Here is a 23,203-nt window from a genome sequence, read left to right on the forward strand (position 1 = left end):
TGGGGCAGAGGACGATGGGGGGACAGGAACCAGAACACACTTACAGAAGTCACCCTATTAATAGGTTTCTCACCAGGAAGATGTCCGCGTAGCCGGCCAAGGACTCCACCCCCTCCTGGATTCGGGCGCCTCCGGAGTCATTCAGCCCGATCACTGGAGCCCCCACTGTCATGGCCTGGTCCATGATCTAAAATGGCATAGAAAATCTCCTGGGACATCTGCTCTGGCTACCAAAACAGCAATGACAAAACACTTTGTTGTGCCAAGGAAATGGCGTGGTCGGTGACGGTGTCACCCCACTAAGAGGCCACAGCCTGTGCCCCAACAAGCCAGGCCCAGCACCCATCCTCAGTAAGCCCGTTAACGGGACCAAATGAATAGTGAAAAGCAGAAAAGGGGGTTTATCAATGTGACCACACAGGAAAAGGGACAAAGGGATCCAGAATCCATGCCCCACCAAGGCCATCTTCAGGGGTCCTGGTATGAGGAGGGTTTAAATACTTAAAGGTATACATAACTCAACAGCCCCATAAGGTGAGGTCCCTGACCCAATTTAGCTCCTGGTCCCTCCTACAAGGTCATCTGACAGGTTGTGACTCTTTCTCCAGGGGACAAGTTGCTCTTCTGGATGTCTAGGGCAGGAGATCCCTGGAGAAGTTTTCACTTCTTGGAGTCCCATAGCTGAAGAGGGAAGCATAGGTGTCTCTTTAGAGCAGTGGTTCTCAACCTTCCAAATGCTGTGACCCTTTAATATGGTTCTTCAGGTTGTGCTGACTCCTAACCATAAAATCATTTCTTGCTACTTCATTTTGCTACTGTTATGAATCATAATGTAAATATCTGATATGCAGGATATCTGATATGTGACCCCCAAAGGAGTCGTGACCCACAGGTTGAGAACTGCTGTTTTAGAACATTCACCCCAGTCAGGCAGGCCAGTCACAAAATCACTTAGCACACAAAGTAATATGGTGAGACCCATGTTAGATCCCCAAGAACCAGCTCCTAAAAGTTGTGCTGTACCCACACACACAGGCCAACACACCTCACACTCATTCTGTGTGTGTGCGTGTGTCTGTGTGTGTCTTCTGGAAAACCTGTGGATACCTTGTGGGAGACGAAGGACCAGGCACCTAACAAAAGCCACAGACTGTGCATTGTTAGGGCTCAGAGCACCATGCCTGGGCTACGACTCTCTTCACTTTTATTCTCAGTGATTCCTCCGAAACAACGGTGGCAGACAGAATGGAAGGAGGTTTGTTTATGCAAGTGCACATTGGCCCCATCATAACCTGAGGCCAGTACGCTGCGGCAGATTTTCCTCCTGGGCCTGACAGCTTCATAGCACGTTTGCTTCCACCATCTAGAATTTTCCAAACACCAACTACACTGGTATTACTCCTCAGATCATCTCAATCTATCAAGGTTGTGTCAGGTGAGCTTTTCTCATTTGATTGGCATTTGGGGTTCTGTTTGTGTCCATGTTTCTTCATCAGCAGAACTAGGAATTGACTCCAAAGCCTGCTCACATGAGGCAAGCAATCTATCACAGACCTCTAAACTCAGTCCCCTAGAGTGTTTTTAAAATACCTTCATGCAGGGGCTTAAAAGATAGCTCAGTGCTTAAGAGCATTCACGCTTGCAAAAGACCCTGATTCAGTTCCTAGCATCCACATGGTGGCTCACAACCATCTCTAACTCCAGTTCTAAAGGATGAAACACCTTCTTCTGGCCTCTGCAGGAACCAGGCACATACAGTACACAGGCACACATACAGGCAAACATTTATGCACATGAAATAAAATTAATATATATATATTTTTTGTTTGTTTGTTTGTTTTTCGAGACAGGGTTTCTCTGCGTAGCTTTGTGCCTTTCCTGGGACTCACTTGGTAGCCCAGGCTGTCCTCGAACTCACAGAGATCCTCCTGGCTCTGCCTCCCGAGTGCTGGGATTAAAGGCGTGCGCCACCACCACCCGGCTAAAATTAATATTTTTTAAAAAGATACTATCATACAAGCTTTGTCCTACTCTTTACATTTTAACACCTGGACTCTGCCTAGATCTGAAATTCTATTCTTGGGATTCACAGAATCTCAAGGTGGCTGTGAACAGATAGGTGGTTGTGGCAGTTTGAATGTAACTGGCCCCCATAATCTTATAGGAAGGGGAATCTTATAGACACACTATTAGGAGGTGTGTCATTGTTGGAGTGGGTATGGCCTTGTTGGAGGAAGTATGCCACTTTTGGGGGTGGGCTTTGAGGTTTCCTATGCTTGGAATACTGCCCACTAAGTCAGTCAACTTCCTGTTGCCTGCAAGATGTAGGACTCTCAGCTACTCCTCCAGCGCCATGTCTGCCTGCACACCACCATGCTCCCTGCCACGATGACAGTGGACTGAACCTCTGAAATGGTAAGCTGCCATTCCTTTATAAAAGTTGCTGTGGTCATGGTGTCTCTTCACAGCAATAAAAACCCTAAGACAGTGGTCTCTGAACTTGAGTTGGAAAAAGTTTACATTTTCACTTGTATTAGCTCTAGACAATGTCCAACTTTTCTTCACTTATGAACACACACATGTGCCTCTGCCGTTAATAGAAACCAGAAGCTTCTGTCACATTAAAGTTGCTGAGATCCAGGAATATGTTTACTCAAGCCTCCTTTAAATTACACCAGTTATGAGACTCACTAATAAATCTTATTATTTAATGCATTAATAAGAACATATATTAATGAGCCAGGCATAGTGGCACACACCTCTAATCCCAGAACTTGGGATGCAGAGGCAGGTGAATTTCTGAGTGGCAGGTGGATCTCTGAGTTTGAGGCCAGCCTGGTCTACAGAACGAGTTCCAGGACAGCCATGACTTCATAGAGAAACCCTGTCTCAAAAAATAATAATAGTAGTAAGTACATATATTACAATATTCTTTTGAATGCTTTCAATCCTCACAGTCAGAGACCAGAGGAGAATGTCAAGTGTCCTTCCCTATCACCCTCAATCTTATTTTTTGAGACAGGATCTCTCCATGAACCCAAAGCTTGCTGTTCTGATTAGGCCCACTGGTCAGCAAGCTGCCAAGAATCTGCCTATTCCCCCAAAGCTGGGATTACAGGCATATGTGATCATGCTCGGCTTTTATGCGAGTGCTGGGGATTTGAACTGAGGTCCTTTTGTTTTCTCACCAGGTACTTATACCCACTGAGCCATCTCTCCAGCCCTCAAGCCTTGTAATTGCAGATGCTATTTTCTCATGGAGAAATGTGAGGGTTGCCAATAGGATGGGTTCACACATATAATCCCAGCACTTGGTCGGGGAAGGTGGGGGACCAGGAGCTAAGGAAAGATGGGCAAGGAGAGAAGAAGAAAACAGAACAAGTGTGGGTAGAGACTTGACCAGGGCCAAGGAGATAGTACAGAAGTATTTAAGAAATGAACTAAGACTCCTGTCTAGTCAGTACCGCACCTTGTACAAATGTACAATTCCTCAAACCCAGCCCAATTCATTGTACCCCTAGAACACTCAGTGTGTGCCACATAAACTGACAGAAGCACTGGCTGTATTTTCAATATCAAACACTTACTTTGCAGATCTTTCGAGCATGTGCTCCTGACAAACTGCCTCCAAAAACCGTAAAATCCTGAAAAGAAAAACAATTAAATCAGCAAGTAAAATATAATGACTAGGCAGAGCTGAAGACCCAGGAGGAAGAAATGGGAAACTCACCATTGTTAAAGGCATTTCAGGCATTGAGAAAAACAGAAAAAAACTCTAATTCATAGATTATTCCCTAGGATAGCTAATATCTTAGAGTTTATGTAAGATCAGGGGCAAAAGACTTAGTCTTTGCTCTACAAAAATGACTCCCAGCTCTGAGGCAATAACTCAAGCAGGATTAACCCTGTTATCAGATTCCCCCAGTCAGACACTGCAGTCCGAGTCCCTGCCCACCCCATCCCTGTGTCTGAGAGCGTCACACTAGGGGTATCCTGTAAGCACGAAGACAACAGCAGCCGGCTAGCTGAGGGGAACTGGAAGTGCAAGGTACCACATGAGGGGAGGAAGGAACTGGAAACACACACCTGCAGAGGGAGCAACCAAGGAGGAACCAAGGAAAAAGTGGGGGCATTAAAACAGGAGTAAGCTTGCATTACAGGAACGCAAACAGCGCCGTCTGCACCTTTAGAGGAGAAAGGCTATTCCCCTAAAGAAACTGGAATATCCAGACTCAGGCCACTGGCCTGAAAGAAGGCAAAGGTGAGGATGAAACCCAGAGATTAGAAGCCTGAGTACTGAACGAGCCCTGCCAGCTCCTCCCCTCTCCATGGAGCTTGCTGTCAGCAAATGACCAAGGGAAGGATACTTTTCTGGAAAAACTGAAACACCCCAGAAAAACTGCCTGTGTTAGGATCCTGGAGAGCAGAAAGAAAACCCTGGCTCACTACACCCAAAGTCCAGCGTCAGCCTCTTTCAAACGCTCATCTTCCCTGCTCATTTCCACAAACTGGAAAGACTCCTCTTTGTGAGTCCAGAGCATTACCTGGAGCCTTTCTTACCTGGCTGTGGCCACCTGTTCTGCCCCATGCTACCTATAAATTGGCATCTTCAGAATGAGAGCCCAGTCTTCATCATCGCCATCTCTTCCTCACCCCCACTTACTCCATGAGCAGAGAAGGTACTCAAAAATACGACGAATTAGAATTTCTGCACTGGCTTTAAGTAGTCAGACATCATGGCCAGAAAACACAGTAGCATTCTTTGTTCTATCATTTCTATGTTACCTTCTTTATTAATTTTTGTCCTGCTAGTTCATAAAAATTGGGGGAAAAAGTGATCTTCCACATTTGGCAGACCCAATAGTAGAAAAATCTGTTATGAAATAGCACACAAAATGTCCTGTGTCTATTGCTGCTCTAACACACTAACTCAAATCATGGGCTTAAGACAGCACACTTTTATTATCTCACATTCTGTGGTGCAGAAGTTCCCTCTCAGGGGCCTCACTGGACTACAGCCAAGGTCAACAGGTCTGTGACCTCTCAGGCTTCAAGGGCAGCCTGTTTGCCTTCCCTAAGCTTCTAGAGATGGCTCCCATTCCTCTTCTCATAGAATTCATCTCTGTTTTCAAAGCCTGGCACAGCAGGTGGAGTCCTCCTCACACTGCATTATTCTCACCTTTCTTCTGGTTTTTGTTTTGTTTTATTTTTTGTTTGTCTGTTTTTGAGACAGGGTTTCTCTGTATAACAGCTCTGGCTGTCCTAGAACTCATTTTGTAGACCAGGCTGGTCTTGAACTCACAGAGATCCTTCAGTATCTGCCTCCCAAGTGCTGGGATTAAAGGTGTGTGCCACCACCACCCAGCTTTTCCATTCCACTTTCTAAGGACCCTTGTGATTACATTAGGCCACCTGGGTAACCCAGGCCATACTATCCTAAGGTCACTTGATCAGAACCTTGATTCTTCTCTACCTTATCAGGTAATACATAGCTTCTGGAGATTAAGATTTGGACATTCAGGGCTGGAAAGATGGCACAGCAGTTAAGAAAACTGGCTACTCTTCCAGAGGACCCAGGTTTGATTCCTAGCACCAACCTGGTACTTATAACCATCTGTAACTCCAGTTCCATGGAGTTCTGATGCCCTCTTCTGGCCTCCTTAGACACCAGGGATACACATGGTGCAGAGACATATTTGCAGGCAAAACAACCATACACATAAAATAGCAATCTTTTAACAAGCAATTTGGATATAACATAGGTTTATTCTGCCCACAAGGTCCACCTTGGGTCTCAGTGTACACCAACTACATCTCTCTTGATGGAACTTCACAAATTTGGATACTTTAAAAAAAAAATCCCAGAGCTCAGGGACTCCTGCTTTTTTTTTTTTTTTAAGATTTATTATGTATACAGTGTTCTGCCTACATGTATGCCTGCAGGCCAGAAGAGGGCACCAGATCTCATTACAGATGGTTGTGAGCCACCATGTGGGTGCTGGGAATTGAACTCAGATCCTCTGAAGAGCAGCCACTGCTCTTAACCACTGAACCATCTCTCCAGCCCCAACTTGTGCTTTTAAGAATCAATTTTTTCCATTCAGGTTGCACCTGGATCCTCCATACAGCCCCAAACTATAAGCAAGATTTCATTCCCCCAAATTGTTTTCTATCGCATATTTTGTTCCTGGTTCTACCTTCAGGAAAGCCTCATGTACTGGAGTTAGGACATACCTGACTGAAGACATAAACCAATCTTCCATTGATTCGGCCCCGTCCAGTGACCACACTATCTCCAGGAAACTACCAGGGAAATGAAAAAATAAAGGTCAAAAAACCCAAATACTTCTTTGTTGTTGTTTTGTTTATTTTTTTGAGACAGGGTTTCTCTGTGTAGCTCTGGCTGTCCAGGAACTTGCTCTGTAGACCAGGCTGGCCTCACAGAGATCTGCCTGCGTCTGCCTCTCAAGTGCTGGGATTAAAAGGTGAACGCCATCGCCACCCAGCCTGAGTGCTTCTTTATAGTGAAGTTGGCATCATGCCTTAATGGAAAACAAACAAAACACCAAATTTTCTAAGGTTTGGATTGAGGAAAGTTCAAACTAAAAACCAAAGCAGGATTTAATCCCCAGCACACCAAAATGAATAAACAAAAATTTTAAAAGAAAGGTAATATAACTATGAGGTTCCCAGGGCCACCACTGCCACTTCCTCTGAGAGGAACACATAAGGAAACATAGCAGAGTTGGACAGAGTGGCACATGCCTGGAGAAAAAAGCTATATGGACTCTTTGCTCTGGTGGAAAGGCCAGCAAGCCACAGAAAGTGTTCACACCACCACTGGAACAAATAAAGATACCTTATTCTTATCAGCATCCATTCCAAAGTCGGCACATCTGTGTTCCACAAACATGTCACTCTCCAAGAAGCTGCCAGGGTCCAGCAGGAGACTGATCCGCTCCCTGGCAGTTAGCTTTCCCTACAACAAAAGAGCAGTTGGTGATGTCATCACAGACCAAGTTAAGGCAGGTGTGTTAGCAGGAAGGCCGGGGTCACAATGCCTCTTTACCCCAATGTGAAAGGCTCCATTCTGTCCGTCCTGCCCGAAGTGGACGGGTGAGAGTAATAGACTTTGTTCCGGCCAGGAAAGCAAGGTAGACAGGGTACTCGGGAGTTGCCTGCCTGTGGAAGGTAAATCAAAAGGAGGGGGACAGGTGGGGATAAGTGGGGGTAAAGAAAGCCTGCCCCTGGATTGCAGTGGAATCTGGAGGAGGAGGAGGAGGAGGAGGAGGAGGAGGAGGAGGAGGAGGAGGAGGAGGAGGAGGAGGGAGGAAACAGGCACACTTCAACCAGACACAACCCCTCCCTCCAGCTCTCAGCCTCTGCACCAAGGCACCATTGGGTTCTCCTCTACCTTCACAAGGGCTTTCTCTTCCTCTAGCCTAAATGGGAATCCCAGCTTAAAGACGCCATAGCAGGGAGCGGCTGAGTAAAGGGGGAGGGGGCAAAGAGTGCTGGGGAGTTTGTTTGAAGGGAGAGTTTCTCGGGTTGAAGGGCATTTGTTTTAAAGACAGAAAGAAAATAAAATGGCTGGAGAGACCGTTCAGCTATTAGAGAGCTTGCTTAGCATGTGCAAAAGTCCTAGGTTCGATTCCCAGTACCACACAGACTGCATACAGTACTGAATGCCTATAATCCCAGAGCTTGGGGAGGTAGCAGAAGGATCAGAAGTTCAAGGTCATTGTTGGCTGCATAGAAAATTCAAGGCCAACTGGGGCTGTATGAGATCCTATCTCGGAATTTAATACTTCTTACAGATGAAGTTGAAGCCCTCAATCTACCAAGAGGCTCCACTCCTTAGGCACCCAAAACCTCAACTCTCGATAAAGTCCTTAGCCCATTGTGCCAAGAATGTATACATTTACTGTGTATACACATATACACAGTAAACAAACAAACAAAACCCTTAAAATTAGTTATTTTAGGAAAGCAGTGAAAGCCAGTAAGTTTGTGGAAAACAAATTTACTTTGGGGGAAAGCAACTTAAAACTGTGGATACATATAGTGATCGATTTTAAAATATTCATACTTCCTGGTCCACTTCTAGGAAATCTGTCTTATGGAACTAATGAAAAACTTGCTTAATTAAGAGCACAAATTGGCCTCCCAACTAAATTAGCTCTGACAGCCAAAAAACGGCTCTCCAGACCTCTCTCTAAGAGAATCAGGAGGGAGGGGCTGGGCCAATGCTCTTGGGAGGGATTGAGCAACAAGCCCTGAGAGAGGTCACAGGCTTTCCCAGGAAACTTACTGGTCCTTCACCAGGACCCCAAGGGAGTGAGGGAGAGTATTGCTCACCAGGAACCTTTCAACTACATTTACATTCCTAAGTGTCAAATCCTTAGGCCTTTTTCAAATGGTAACTCAGGACATCTGAATCAACATTTGACCAAGATTTACGACCCCCGTTGACTCAGGAGGCAGAGGCAGGTGGATCTATGGAGGCCAGCCTGGTTTACAAAGCAAGTTCCAGGACAGCCAGAGCTGTTGTTACACAGCGAAACCCTGTCTTGAAAAACCAAAACCAATCCCCTGTGCCCCTAAAAAAAAAAAAAAATCTTTTGCCACACTTGAGTAGGACTTGTGTGCTCTTCACATGGGGCTCTCAGGTCTAGAATCACGCATGAGTCAAGGCCACACTGAGTGAGCAAGTCTGGCTTCAAGTCGAGAGTCACCTCTCCCAGCTTGATTCTTCTGCTGCTAAACGCCCTCCCCAGTTTATCTCTGAAGCTGTGATTCTCGCCTGAAAATCCAGGCAGTGTGTCAGTGCCTCGGCTGCCCACTCTAGCCAAACTGCAGAGCAGTTTGTGAGTTTATAAAAGTCCATCTGCCTCCTACCCAGTAGATCAACACAAGCCGAAACTCTTAAGAGGCCGACCTGACTTCCTCAGGCACAGGTGTCACCAGGTCCTTGCACGCACGGAGATCATGACCACCAACACGACCACCACCACCACCACTCCAGGTTAATGTGAATGTAACCAAGCTATTTCTAATACTACGCGCCTCGGTTTTATTTCTTTCCATCGTTGAAGGAAAAAAAAGCCACAACTCTATCGACAGCACGAGAATAATCGGGTCTAAAATTGAGAGCCTATTGCCGATTCATGAAGCAATTTTATTCTAACAAGGCATTATTCTGTTTAAGATGATTTCTAGAGACTAACTTTCCCAAAAGTTCATAGCTGCTCGGGTGGAGCGCTCCTGGAGACCAGTCAGATCCAGCCAGCCAGCCAATCCATGCCCACCACCACTTGGGGACGTTGCTAAGCACACAGATGCTCCTCCTCCTCCACTGACGCCCGCGGGAGCCCTGGGTTCTCCAGGTGAAAGTTCTCGCCGCGCCCCTCCCAGGCGCCGCACCTATTGGCTGGGAGGCCATGGGCGCCGCGAGCCCGGCGCACCGTGATAGGTCGCGGGCGGAGGGGCGGGACGCGCTGGCGTCCTGGACTCACTTTCTTGTGCTGCGCGTCTATGCGGCGCTGGCCTCCGCCCAGCAACGCGGTACGGCGCTTGTTGTCGATGCGCTCGTTTACTGAAACAGGCTGGCTGCAGAGGCCGCGGATCCTGGGGCGGAGGCCGCAATGGAGACCCCTGAGCCTCGCTCCAACCGCCACCGCCCGAATCGCCGCCGCCATTTTTACTCTGCCAGCGTGCCACACGGCCCAGCGCACCCGAGGGCGCATGCGCGGAAACCGTGGCCAAAGCGGGTCTGCGCCTGCGCGTTGTCGCTGAGACCAATGCTCCTGGCAGCCTCTGGCGTTGTCTTCCGGGCCCAAGGAGGTCTGGCCGGGCTGTACCAGGAAATACCTGCCTCTCAGATCTGTGCCCGTGTGGCTGCACAGGACAAGGACTTAATCCCTTGCTCTGCATTAGCCATCCAGACTCCAGGCTTTGTCGACCCACTCCCCCCTAGAATGAATACGTAATAAGCTTTAACCAACTTTTACCAAATGCTGTGCCAGATTTTGCTTTTACAACTTACTCATGCAATAATTTATATCCAGATTTCACACGCACAGAAGTAGGTTTGATATGGAGCCAAGACTGAAATGTTTTGTGAACTAGATATTGGGCTCCAGAGTCTTATGAGAATCTCTTAAAAGGGAGGGGAGCTGGAGAGCTGTTCAGCTCAGCGGTTAAAGTCCTTGCCAATACGAGTATGAGGACCAGAGATGGGGTCCCCAAACTCTGTACAGCCAGAGAAATGAGTGTCTGTAAGAGGTTGCTTAGGTGAGATGAGAGACAGAGATAGAGATAAGAGAATCACAGAAAGCTCACAGACCAGCCAGCCTGGCGTATGCAGCAGCAAACGAAACCCAATCCTCACACAAAGAAAGTGACCCTCTACGCCCCAGGTTGTCCTGTGACCTCCACATATGCACACCCAAACTCTGACACACACACACACACACACACACACACACACAAAGTTTTTTGGTATCTTTTAAGTTCATGACACTTGACACAGGATGGAGATGTAAACCTTTTCAGGGACCATTGCTTTAGGTGTGAGGACCACTGGTCAATAGGGGAGAGAGGTTGGCCTCGACTCTCAATACGACAAGAACAAGATTTATTGAGTTGGGGGTTCAATGGATGGAAAATTAAGAGGAAACAGCAAGGGTAAGGGACAATCGGACACACTTAAGGTGTGCTTTGCTAAAGGCAAGCCAGGGTGCTCAGATGTCACTTGGGCGACAGTGGAGGAGGAACCTTCAAATACTGAGGGTGATCACTTATCAAGGGTGGAGGATTCTGGCTTGGCCGACTTAGGATTCTTGGTAAAGCTACACTCTGTAAGATAGGACCTGAGACAGAGGTCAGTTCTATTCAAGGGGAGCTCAGTAGAGCCTGACCAAAGCTTGGTCAGGGAGAGAACCTTGTCAACACAGCAACTATGGCTTCGGAGCTAGTAGGAAAGTAAACTGCAAATGCTCAGACTCTGCCCCAGACCTACTGAATCAGAAAATGGGGGCAGGGCAGCTGCCTTCCTTAGAAAATGACCTTCGGTTAGTTCAGATGCTAAAATCCAAGACTCACTGCTCCAGTGCTTTTGAACCTGAACTATTAATGCTTTTCCATTTGTTTACCCAGGTAACTGGCAGGTCTTTAAGGCAAAGTACAAGGTGCATATTTCTCATTCTTAGCCACACACACAAAAAAAACCTGCTAAAGTTGATTATTAACCCTTCCTAGATCCACCTCACAGCCAGGACTTTCATAAAGTTGAAATTCTGGCCTGACACTTTAATGTTAATGTCATTTTTTTTTTTTCATTTACTTTTTGAGGCATGGTCTGACTTCATGTAGCCCTCCTTGGCTGACTTGGAACCCATGATGTTGTCCAGGTTGGCCTGAAACTCACAGAGAGCCACCTTACTCAGCCTTTCAACTACTGGGATTAAAGGTATGCACCACCCCACATGGCTGAATAATCATTTTTGAGCCCTCTGTGTGCCAAGAATTGAACTATGAGCACAAGTTGTGTTTCTCAGATCAAGGATTGTTTTCCTTAACATGCACAGAAGCTGAAATGTCCAAGGCCTGAAGTCTCCTGACGGAGCAAAGATCACCTACATCTGTCTGGCACCAGGGGAGAGAGCTCTTAACCCTGCACTTAGAACTCTGTTTTAAGGACCTTGACAACCTAGAGAGGTAGACAAGGGGCTAAAGCTTTGGGAGGATTTGCTTTGTGTTTAAGTATACATGAGGAGGTAACAAGCAGTATCGTAAGAAGAGAGGCCTGGCATGATAGTACACACCTTTAATCCCAGCACCCAGGAGGCAGAGGCAGGAGGATATATATGTGTTCGAAGCCAGCCTGTCTACATAGCAAGTTCTAGACCAGCCAGGGGTAGTGTGAATGCAATTGGCCCCCATAATCTCATAGGGAATGGCACTATTAGGAGGTGTGGTTTTGTTGGAGTGGGTATGGCTTTGTTGGAAGAAGGGAAGTGTGTCACTGTGGGGGCGGGCTTTAAGGTTTCCTATGCTCAGGATACAGACCAGGGTCTCAGTCAACTTCCTGTTGCCTGCAAGATGTAGGATTCTATGCTATTGTTTGCCTGCAAGCCACCATGTTCCCCAAGATGATGATAATAGACTGAACCTCTGAAACTGTAAGTGAGCCACCTCAATTATAATTTGCTGTAGCCATGGTGTCTCTTCACAGCAATAGAAACACTAAGACACCCTGCCTAGATATAGATACAGATATAATCTCCTGGCTTATTTATATTTATATTCACACATATGCACTTAAACTTGGCTAAGTCTCCAACTTTGGAGAAATGGTGGCAAATGAGACTGGAAACCAATAATTGAATACGATTATGAAGACTGAGCATGTCCACAGTTGGGACTTTGGAGGTTGTTAGGTCTCAGAAAGCCAGAACAAATGGCTGACTAAGGTGCCTATTAACATATCCAAGTGGACGATGGCCAGCTCTCCTCCCAGCATCACTCTGGTGGCTCCCCCAGCTCTCCCAGCATCACTCAGTACCTGTGGCTCCTCCCAGCACTTCTCACCCCGCCTCTTACCCTAAACCTTCCTCTCCTAGGGTCTGGGCTTCTGCCTCCCTTCCCCAGCCTGATCCTATAGAACTCAACCATTTTGGCTACACTAGTCTCTTGGCCTCTTGGCCTAGGCTCCCTCTTGGTCTTTGGCTCCTCTCTTGCTCTACCTCCCCCTCTCTCTCTCATGGTCTGGTTTAGTCCGCTGGCCGTGTTCAGCCCGGACTCTCCCCTCTGCCTGCTTTCTCCCTCGTATCTACAGCACAAATCTCCCTACTTTAGGAGTAGCCGTGTCCCCCTCCCCTTATTTCACTTTCCCATCCGGAGGTGAGGGCAGTGGCGGTTTAGAGTTTCTTGGAGGTTTGACTCCTGAAGCACATGCCACACTATGTTATGATTCTTTAACTCTCTCTGCTCTTAGAAACCAGGACTACAGCTGGCTGGCTCACACTCTGCCCTAAACCTGGAACTATCCCTAACAGCTAGGAAGCTTTCAGAGTGAATTTGTGAAGCTGAGTTGATCTAACAAACAGGCAACAACAGCAGGAGTCACGCTTTTCAATTCCTGTACCTGCTCCCAGCTCTGCTCCAGCCTGGGCTCTTCCAGGCAGTCTACTTAGTTCCTCCTTCTGACTGGCCTGGGTAGTCAGGGAAGCAAGGAATGTTTTTCTTTTCTTTTCTTTCTTTCTTTTCTTGTTTTGCTTTGGGTTTTTGTTTGTTTGTTTGTCTTTGAGACAGGGTTTTTCTGTGTAACAGCCCTGGCTGTCCTAGAACTCACTCTGTAGACCAGGCCTGCCTCGAACTCACAGAGATCCACCTGCCTCCCAAGGGCTGGGATCACAGGTGTGCACCACCACTGCCCGGGAAAGTTTTTCTTAACTTCAAATCATCAGTGCTTAGTTGAAAGTCAAACACAGGGGTCTTACTGTCGATCCTTCCAGCTAGTCCTTTCTCCCTGCCCTTCTCCACGTGGTTTTAGTAGTCTGGTTTGGTGTGGGGGTGGGGGGAGCGGGGACAGGGGAGATTGGTGTCATGTGTCCCCCCACACACCCCTACCCTGTGGCAGTGCTGGAAATCAAACCCCAAATCAAGTGATGAACTAGTGGCTCCATGTCTCCACCAACGCAACATCTGTGCGTTATTGCCCTGGAGCCTTGATTTCTGATACAGCCAGAACACAAGTGTGGCTTCAGTGGTTAAACCACAAAGGGACACTCTAACTGAGAGGAAACACAGCTACCAGGGTCCAGTGTTCCTCAAGCCAGCCTAACTCCTGTCTACTCACTATGCCCTGGATCGGTATGAGTATGGTCTCCTCTCTAGAAAGCCACCAAAATCCAATCATGGGGCTCCACCTCAATAACTTAACGACTTTCAAAAGACTCTGTCCCTACTGCTGTGGTCAGATCGTGTTTCTACCCTCTTGATACTTTTAACATGGGACTCTGGGGACTAAACATGAGCTTGGGAGAGACAGATTGTCTAGTCTCAGCCCCATAAGCTCCTCCTCTTCCTCTCTGTCCTACAAATCTGTACTATTCTGATACCCATCTTGCTGCAAGTCCCATCTTGCAGGGGGTGGGACCGGGAAGAGGGTTGAACTAGCAAAGGTTTTCCTTGTGAACACCAGCATGCTCTAGGCTTTTCTGTCTTTAGTCTCCTTCATGGGATTGAGTGATTTCTCCATCAAAAGGCAGGGGTCACCCAGCTCTGTGGTTAGTTTCTTGGTTTTTTTTTTTGTTTGTTTGTTTTGTTTTTTTTTTTTTTTTGAGACAGATAAAAACCCAGAGGATGTCCAGCTGTAGACCTGGCTCCTGCTCTGATTTCCTGGTAAAGACATAGTGGGGCTAGTTTTGTGTCACAGAATGATGTGGCTCCGTCTTATCTAGTCAGAATTTTCCTGAGAACTCCTCAGGGAGGAAGGAGAGTAACCCAGTGGCATTTGCTGACTCCCTACCACAAGGGGTGAACAGGAACTGTCATAGCAACAGTGAAGGCCCATTAGGAGAGAACTCCTTCTGGCCAGGGTGGGGTCCTGACATTCCAGTTGGTGGAGTCAACCACCCTAAGGGAGGTGGGTTCCGTTAAAAAAAAAAAAAAAGATAGGCAGGACAGTTAGTCCCACCACTACCACAGTGGCTTACCAGACTGAAGAAGCCATTGTAGCTTTGCAAGTCGTGTTCAGGAAAGCATAGCTTTCTCCGTTCTTCCTGCTGTCTTTTCTCTAACTGTGTTTCCCCTTACTCTTTGGGCTTCCCTGGCAATTTGGAGCTCCCCGGTCTTTCTCTGAAGCACCTCTCCGCCACATGGCTGCTTCTCCACCGAGTTCCTGACCTCCCTGCCGCCGGCTCTTTCCTTTCTTCCTTCCCCGCCTTTAGGCAGCTGCTGAGACTTACAGCTGGTCTCTCTGGGGTGGGTGGGGTCTTTTGCACTAGTAAAACTGTCCTGGAGCTGCCATTTGAGCCCATTCCTAAATTAGTTTATGAAAGAGGCTGAGAACCCCAAAAGGGAACCCCAATCTACCCTGCATCAGAACCTTCATATTTTGTTTCTGCCCCAACTTCTGGAATAATAAAGGATGATCTATCAACATTGTCTGGCCTTTCCTGCTTGTGTTGGCGGCTACTTTGAGCAAGGCCGAGTACAATGGCAAGAAGCAGTTAAGTGGAAGATGCATGTCCAGGTTTCTTTTCTTCGGAGAGACCGGTGTCAAGAGGAGAATTAGGCACGCGCGCACACACACACACACACACACACACACACACACACACACACACACACACGCGGGGCAGTCAAGTAGGGCAACTAAGGCCGAGAGGACACAGAGGCAGTAAGAGAGGAGAGCTGCCCTGGGGTTGCAGTGCCAGCTAGAACTGCAGGCTACGAGGGGAAAACAATGGCACCCACCCGCTCCAGTCCCTCGCAGTTTTAAGGGGAGTCTAGCAAGGTTGTGGGGGAGTTTGGGAGCCTGAGCATTCCTGCCGGGGTTCAGCTGGGAGCAGCGGGAGGAAGGTGTGGCTTCACAGAAATTCCCAGTACATTCCAGCGCAGCAGCTGGACTCCTGTCGGTGGTGCTCGAAGGGGTCCAGGTGTTCTCACCAGCAGAGCCTCTGGCGCCTAGGAGCAAGGGTGTGTGTGAGAGGGTTAATTATAGAGAGCGGCTGTCCTCGCACAGAGAGAACATTTTTAAGATTTTTGTCGTGTATTAATAATGCACCTCTCTCCTGGGTGTTGGGGTGGCGGTGTTTGTTTTTTAAGTGAAGAGAAAGAGAAGTATTTTGAATTCTTGCTGAGCTGTGTTTTCTTGACTGCGGAGATTGGGCCTCAGAAGCTCTGGTTTACCCGTGGTGGTGCACGTCTTTAATCCCAACACTGGGGAGGCAGAGGCAGGTAGAGCTCTGAGTTCAAGGCCATCCCTGGTCTACAATATGAGTTCCAGGACAGTCAGGGCTACACAGAAAAACCTTGTCTTGAAAAACCAAAAACAAAACAAACAAACAAACAACAACAACAAAGCTCTGGCTTAAATTCCCCTAAATTATTACTAAAACCCAGAGCCTGGCTTTATACAGACCACATACATTTTCCGAGCTATCCTGAGAAAAACCTCACCTTTTCTGGCTTTTTGGGCTCCCAGGGAAAATGAGAACTGGTCTTCCCCCCTTTCCCAAAGTCAAGTCTAGAACATTCTTCCATTCTTGTCAATCTGCTATCCAGAGTTTTTGTCACGTGTTGATAACACCCTTTCAGCATTCCTCTGACCTCCATGGCACACCCTCCTCTCTGAGATCCCCCTCATCAGGCTGGCTTTTCCTTCTGGATCTCCCACCAGTTTTCAGACACTCTGAGCCTCTGCCTCCCTGGCCTGCGAATTTCCCAGGCTTAATGTGAAGGGCTTTCAACTCTGCTCCAGGTCTGCACCCACACCCTAGCCACTCAGGACACCATGCCCAGGCCCTGGCCCCTGGGGGTTCCCTCCACCACCCTTTCCTGATCCCTTTCTTCACCCCTCATGCTGACTCGGGTCAATCCACTCACAGTCGCTCTTTAGCCCTCTCAGTAAAAGTGTTTAAACTCCAGACTGGAGAGATGGCTCAGCAGTTAAGAGCACTTGCTGATCTTCCAGAGGACCCATCTCAGGCAGTTAACTCATAAACGACCTGAGACTCTGATCCAGGGGCACCCAACAGCCTCTTCTGGCCTCCGCTGGCACCCACACACACTAAGAAAGGGGGTGGGGTGGGTTACACTCTTCTAACCCTAGCATTCTGGCTCCTCTAAGTCCCATGGCTTTCCATCTAGACCAGCATGGAGAGGCCCCACCCTTCTTTGGGATTGCTCCCTCCGACTGTCTCACCTTTGCTCACAATTGGTGGTAGTCACTTAAATCACAGCAGGTGTTGGAGTTTCTTAGGGCTGCCAAAACAGACCAGCAGAAAACCAGTGTGAGGGAACAGAAATGCGCCCCAAGGCAGTGCTGGAGGGTGGAAGTTGGAAATCAAGGTGTCTTCGAGAGGAGCTCCTGCCAAAGGTCCAGGGGACTCTTGCTTGCTGCTTCTAGCGTCTGACAGCTCGAATGCCACTTGTTTTTGGTAACACAACACCAATCTCCACCTCCATCTTAACAGACTTCTTCCTGTGTTTCAGTATCCATGATTTCTCTCCCCTTTTTCTTGGATACCAATTATTGAATTTAGGACCCATCCTGAACCCAGGATGACCTCATCTAAATATCCTTAAAACAAAACAAAACAAAACAAAAACCTCTGTGTGTGTGTGTGTGTGTGTGTGTGTGTGTGTGTGTGTGTGTGTGTGTGTATGTGTTCTCTCCTTCTACCATGTGGGAACTCAGGTCATCTGGCTTGACAACAAGCTCCTTTACCCAATGAACCATGTCACCCTCCCTTTTATCTGCAGGTTATGGTGGGACACACCTGTGTCCCAGCACTCTCGAGGCTGAGATAGGGTGATTGCCATGACTTCAAGACCAGCTTGGGCTATAGAGAGTTCCATACTTGCCTAGACTTCAGTATGAGGACCCATCTCAAAAACAACACAAAAATGAGGGTCTTTACACTAATTACTTACATCTTCTTTCCTAATGAGGCCACATTCACAGGCACTGGAGAACCTGAGACTCAACCCACTCTAGCAGGTTCCTGCTCCTCCTAGGGTTCTCTTAGTCCACTTCCAGGCACCCGGTTCCAAACGCGATCACAAAGCTTGCCCATGACTTCCTGGTTAACGCGTCTCCTCTCCCTCAGAACTTCCTTCTGCTTTTTGTTCCTCTTTAATAGATTTTAGTTCTCTTTCACAGTGCTTCCATGTAGAGAATTTTAGGCTTTGTCTGGTTGCCTGGTAGGAGGTTCTCGTCCTCCTGGTGCCAATGAGCTTGCAGCCCTGACCCCTCCCACTAAGCGTCTAGCCTGCTCTTTCCTTCCCCAACCACTTCCTGTCTTCCTACCACTTAGCTTCTCCTTCCCCAGTCTCCTGCTCAGCCCTACCTCCTGCCACTTCCCACCCAGCTCCGTGGCCATGTAGCACAATTCTGCCCCGTAGCACAATTCTGCCCTGTGTGCACTAGCCCCTCGGGTTACCGGGTGCCTGCCTATTCTGTTTGCCAGTTCAGTCCTTTGCTTGAGGCATCTCCTACAGATGTCATTCAGACCCGCTAGGTACCCTTAGCCTTCATGAAGAACACGCCTTTCAACTTGCTTTTCCTCGTGGCTTTAGTTCCCTTCCTTCCAACACCAGACACACCTTCATCCCACAAAATGACTGTACCTTTCTTTTGGCTTCCTGTAGTTTTTCGCCTGTCTCTGTGTCTCTACCCACTCAATGGCTTCCAGTAAAATGACTGCTTTGGTTTCAGTAATGACCCGACCTTTTCCTCTCTGGTCCATTGCTGCTTGAATTTCTACCTGGGAATGGTGTTCGGTGTTTGTATTTTCACAATTGTGGTATACTAGGTATACCTAGCGGGAATGGCAGATATATAGACAGGGGTATGGATTCCAGGAGCCCTTGACTCACAAACAATTCCAGCTTGCCTTGCCTGTTAGTATACCAATCCTAACACTCCTGAAGATGGTCTTCCTCATCTCAACCAAAATGTTTTAGCTTAGTAATTCTCTCCATTTTTGGATACAGATTTTGTTTTACATTTAAGCTAAAATGTAGCATGATATAAGACTGTTAAAAAAGAAAAAAGTCTCACTCTAAATCACGGGCTGCCCTGAAGTTGTGGCTCTCTTCCTACCTCAGCCTCTTGAATGCTAGCATTTGAGACGTGTGCCATCAGGCCTGACTACAGGAAATACTCTTTCTTTTCCCTAGCCCTTTCCAACCATGTAAAACATCCTAAGACAGGAGCCACGGTAGTAGATTGAGACATCTTTCATTCTTTCCACAGAGATCCATCTGCCTCTGCCTCCAAAGTGCCATGATTAAAGGTGTACACTACCATCACTAGCTAAAAAAATTTTTTCATTGTGAATTATCCTCATCTTTTCCTTTGATTGTCTCTACCTCATCCCCTAAAGGCTCTGTGAATTATGCTAATTTCACAGCCACTCCTATTATATATAGTGGGTGATTTTGAGACTTTGGCATGAGTTCTAGTGTCCTAAAGCAATTAAGGTTAGCATCTAGAGGCTCAAAAAATCGGCTATTCTCGGCTATTCATATCCGACTGCCCATTGCTTATTTAGAGTAAGGGTTCTCTTGCCTTTATTTCTGTGTCTCCAGTATCCAGTGGTTCCTGATACCCAGAAGCTCTGACTGGGCAGCCCCTTCTGCTAACCCAGCTTCTGTGAGAAGGTATCATCGACTGACCCTCCGCTACATCACTAGAGGCAGCCTCTGACATTTGAGATATACTCATCTGGGAGCATCGGACTTAATCAAGAGAATTGCTTGTCATGAGGATAAGGTTCATTATCCCCCCAACTCTAGAATCTCAGCCTTGAGATGACAAGGCAAGTGTGGCTCCGAGCCAGTGAGCAAAAGGAAGGTTGGGAAGAAACATCACAGTCTGCAGTACAATCTAAGGAAAGTGAGCAGAAGAGCCAAATGAAAGGATGCCACCACCTGCCTTCCGCCATGACACATGGTGCGCTGTTTTAGAGACAGCCCCAGGATGGGGGAGGGAAGAAAAGGCACTGAGGAGGCAGCTGCCAGAGCTCCTCCTTTACAACCCTTTTATACTTGGAAAGGATTAAGTAAATATAAACGCATTCCTCACTCCCAGAGCCAGTCACAGCCCGGTGGACTAGAAAGAAAACCACCACAACTTCCAGTTAGTTGAGGGTTGGCAGTACAGTGGTTGGGTCCCATAAAAACTCAGTTCCATGACAGCAGCAGTGTGACAGGCAAATCTTCTCCTCACTGAATTCTCTTGTTTGTAAAATGGCAATAATAATAACTCTGACCCTCCAGAAAGATTAAGTAAAATGCACAAAGTACTGAGTTTAATCCTGAGCACTGCATAAACAGACATGGTGGTTGATGCCTGTAATCCCGGGCCCCCCCCCACCCCCCCCCCCCCCCGCACTCTTGGGGTAGAGGAAGGAGGAGCAGAAGTTCAAGGTTCTGTGTATATAACCGCAGCTATAAGCACATCAAGTTTAAGGGGAACTGCTGTGGAATAATCCTTCTGCACACTGTGAAAATGTACTCCTCTCATTGGTTAGTAAAGAGCCGACTGGCCTATAGCTGGGCAGGAGAGCCAATCTGAGAATGCTGGGCAGAAGAAGGATGGAGTCGGGAGTCGCCAGCTGTACTGAGAAAAGGTGCCAAGCAACGTGGCAGAGCATGGATTAAAAATACATCTTTGTGAGTTCGAGGCCAGCCTGGTCTACAGAGTGAGTTCCAGGAAAGGCGCAAAGCTACACAGAGAAAACCTGTCTCGAAAAACTAAAACAAAACAAAACAAAAAACAACAGGTTAATTTAAAATATAAGAGTTAGCTAGTAACAAGTCTGAGCTATCGGCTGAACATCCATGATTAATATTAAGCCTCTGTGTGATTACTTGGGAGTGGCTTGCAGGACAGAAACTTCCACCAACAGGGAACCTAGGCTCCCTGGTACGTGTACACACACACACACACACACACACACACACACACACACACACACACACACACAGAGGAAACACTATGTAAGATGCTTGTGTTGCTAAGATTCCTTTCTGGGGGAGACATAATGTCTACCCTTTCTCCTAAAGTCCCAATGACAAACTGAGGTATGATTCCAAAGTTCACCCTGGGGAAACAGTAAGTTTACTGACTGACTTCCCGAACTTGGGTGAGTGGTTAGTTACAGGAATGTAGACATTCCCCTCTGAAAAAGGGCGCACTGGAAAGCCTTAGTGCGGCAGGAATGATGGCCTTCCCAGCTTAGGTGGCACTCTCTTTCCTGCTCGTTCTCCATCTACATCTCTAGCCCTCCCCTCCAAGAAGCCACATGAAATTCAGGCAGAATAGCATACAACTGGTTGAGAAAAGTGGCTAGATACTCCCATGGCCCTCCTCCACCCCTCTGGTGGGCTGCAAGAATATACCATAGAGATTCAGCTGTGTAGTAAAGCTGAACTTTGACCAGCCAAGGGTCTGTCAAAAGGCAAAGCCATTTATTCTGAATATTTGGTGTTACCCAGCCTTTAATATTCCAGCTGTCTTCTGCTATGAAATCCTTGAGTGCCCAGACCAACTGGTAAACAGTTCAGCTCCCCAGACCTGCTGAACTGCTAAGTTACTAACTGCCCTGCTGAGCTTAGGAGACCTGCTGGTGGGAGAAGCCTGGCTTTGTTTCCTGTGCTAATGAAGCTCAGACCTTCCCCTCCTTAGAGGAGGCCTAGTGGTTCTCCAGAGCATTTTGACTGAGAACAAAAGAGGTTTTACATATCAAGGTGAGAGATAAAACAGCAGTCCTGAGGAGGCTGGGAACCACTTGCCCAGGGAAAGAAAAGGCAGGTATTTTCTGTAGACAAGGTCAGAAATGCATGGTGAGAGAGAAGAGAGGACCACAGAGGTTCCATAGAGGGTAAGCAGATCTCAAGTAGAGTTTTCTGAGGGCCAGGAGTAGAGAGCAGCAGAGGTGGAGAAAGAGGATACAGAGGACGAAAATGAGGCTGAAAGCATAGGAGTTAGTCGTTAGCTGGACTATGAGCTGGGGAGCTGGACGGAACTACAGTTATGGAGACGGGATTTCATCCCAGAGAAATAAAGTAGATGGATATATAGAGCTTGTTATGTCTAGAGTTATTCCTGCCTTGAATGCCTGGTGGAACTATAGCTGAATTGATAGAATTTTGTCTTAGAGGAATAAAGTTAACAGACATTAAGAACATAGTGTACGTAGATTTTCCCCCCTAATATCCCACACTGGATCTAGCAAAGCCCCCTTGGACCCCGGGGGAATCGATATCTGGTAGTACATACATTTCAGGATCATGGGCAGAATTTATACAATTAGTAATAGAACATTGTTTAAGGGCAGTTCAGTCCCTGGGCTGGTGGGTTCAGTTCAGAAAAAGGGGTGGCAAAGGGGCTGTAGAAGTCTCGCGGTTATTTTCTGCAGATATGGGGGTGAAGCTGGGAGTCTTGAGGGCTGGAATGCAGTGGAAACCCAGGAAACAGGCTGTTTCAGGCTCTGTGGCACATGTGTAGCAGCAGTTTCTGTCTCGTCGGTTGGAAGGCGGGGTGCAGGGTTGAGCTGGACAGCACATCCGTGTGGGCTGGAGGATGGGGTGCAGACCTGCAGCTGGACAGAATGTCCGTGGTCCAGAGGATGACAACCTGTAACTCTTTAGATGATTAGAATTTCTGCTGGGAGTAAACTTAAGTGTTAATGGGAAGACATGCTGTTGAGGAGTTTTAAAGAGGAAACTTTTTCCTGTAGGTGTACCTATAGAATATTAAATGCATGGTTAGCAGTTGAGAAAAGGTGATTCTAGGCCAGGGAGGTGAGGTTTCTATAGAAGAAAAGGAAAATTTGTAAGTGAGGTTACGTTACTCTTGGTCAGTCTTGGCTTGTGAGCGTTGGTGAATTTTGATCTCCTGAAGCTTATAAGAACCTTTTTAAAAGACAAAATCTTTAGGCATATTAGCAACATAACAGTGGTAAATTTTGTCAGAGCAAAATTATGAATCCTTGGAGCCTTAACAAAACAGCGGGGATAGTCTGAGAATGAAATCTGAAATGTTATAGATATCATATATCGTAGCCATAGTCCTCTTTTCTCTCCCGCCATGCATTTCTGACCTTGTCTACAGAAAATACCTGCCTTTTCTTTCCCTGGGCAAGTGGTTCCCAGCCTCCTCAGGACTGTTGTTTTATCTCTCACCTTGATATGTAAAACCTCTTTTGTTCTCAGTCAAAATGCTCTGGAGAACCACTAGGCCTCCTCTAGGCGAGGGGAAGGTCTGAGCTTCATTAGCACAGAAAACAAAGCCAGGCTTCTCCCACCAGCAGGTCTCCTAAGCTCAGCAGGGCAGTTAGTAACTTAGCAGTTCAGCAGGTCTGGGGAGCTGAACTGTTTACCAGTTGGTCTGGGCACTCAAGGATTTTATAGCAGAAGACAGCTGGAATATTAAAGGCTGGGTAACACCAAATATTCAGAATAA

The 23,203-nt window shown here is 47.3% G+C and overlaps 1 protein-coding gene and 1 long non-coding RNA gene across 2 annotated transcripts in view; one reads left to right on the plus strand and one right to left on the minus strand.

Annotated features, from left to right (window-relative positions):
- Positions 1–9,785, minus strand: part of Pccb (propionyl-CoA carboxylase subunit beta) — a 67,564-nt gene extending 57,779 nt beyond the window's left edge. Inside the window, exons 1-5 of the mRNA XM_042281498.2 lie at positions 9,516–9,785; positions 6,860–6,979; positions 6,235–6,303; positions 3,588–3,644; positions 74–187 (exon numbers count right to left, since the gene is read on the minus strand). Coding sequence (XP_042137432.2) covers positions 74–187; positions 3,588–3,644; positions 6,235–6,303; positions 6,860–6,979; positions 9,516–9,746 — 591 coding nt within the window. The 5' untranslated portion in view covers positions 9,747–9,785. The remainder of the gene's footprint in view (positions 1–73; positions 188–3,587; positions 3,645–6,234; positions 6,304–6,859; positions 6,980–9,515) is intronic.
- A 67-nt stretch (positions 9,786–9,852) lies between these two features.
- Positions 9,853–20,047, plus strand: LOC121830962 (uncharacterized). The gene is made up of 3 exons (XR_006074318.2): positions 9,853–9,985; positions 11,353–11,470; positions 19,324–20,047. It is a non-coding gene; the product is annotated as an uncharacterized LOC121830962 (long non-coding RNA).
- Positions 20,048–23,203: the final 3,156 nt, after the last annotated feature.

This window comes from Peromyscus maniculatus, chromosome 7 (assembly GCF_049852395.1).
Source record: "Peromyscus maniculatus bairdii isolate BWxNUB_F1_BW_parent chromosome 7, HU_Pman_BW_mat_3.1, whole genome shotgun sequence".
Lineage (NCBI taxonomy): Eukaryota > Metazoa > Chordata > Mammalia > Rodentia > Cricetidae > Peromyscus > Peromyscus maniculatus.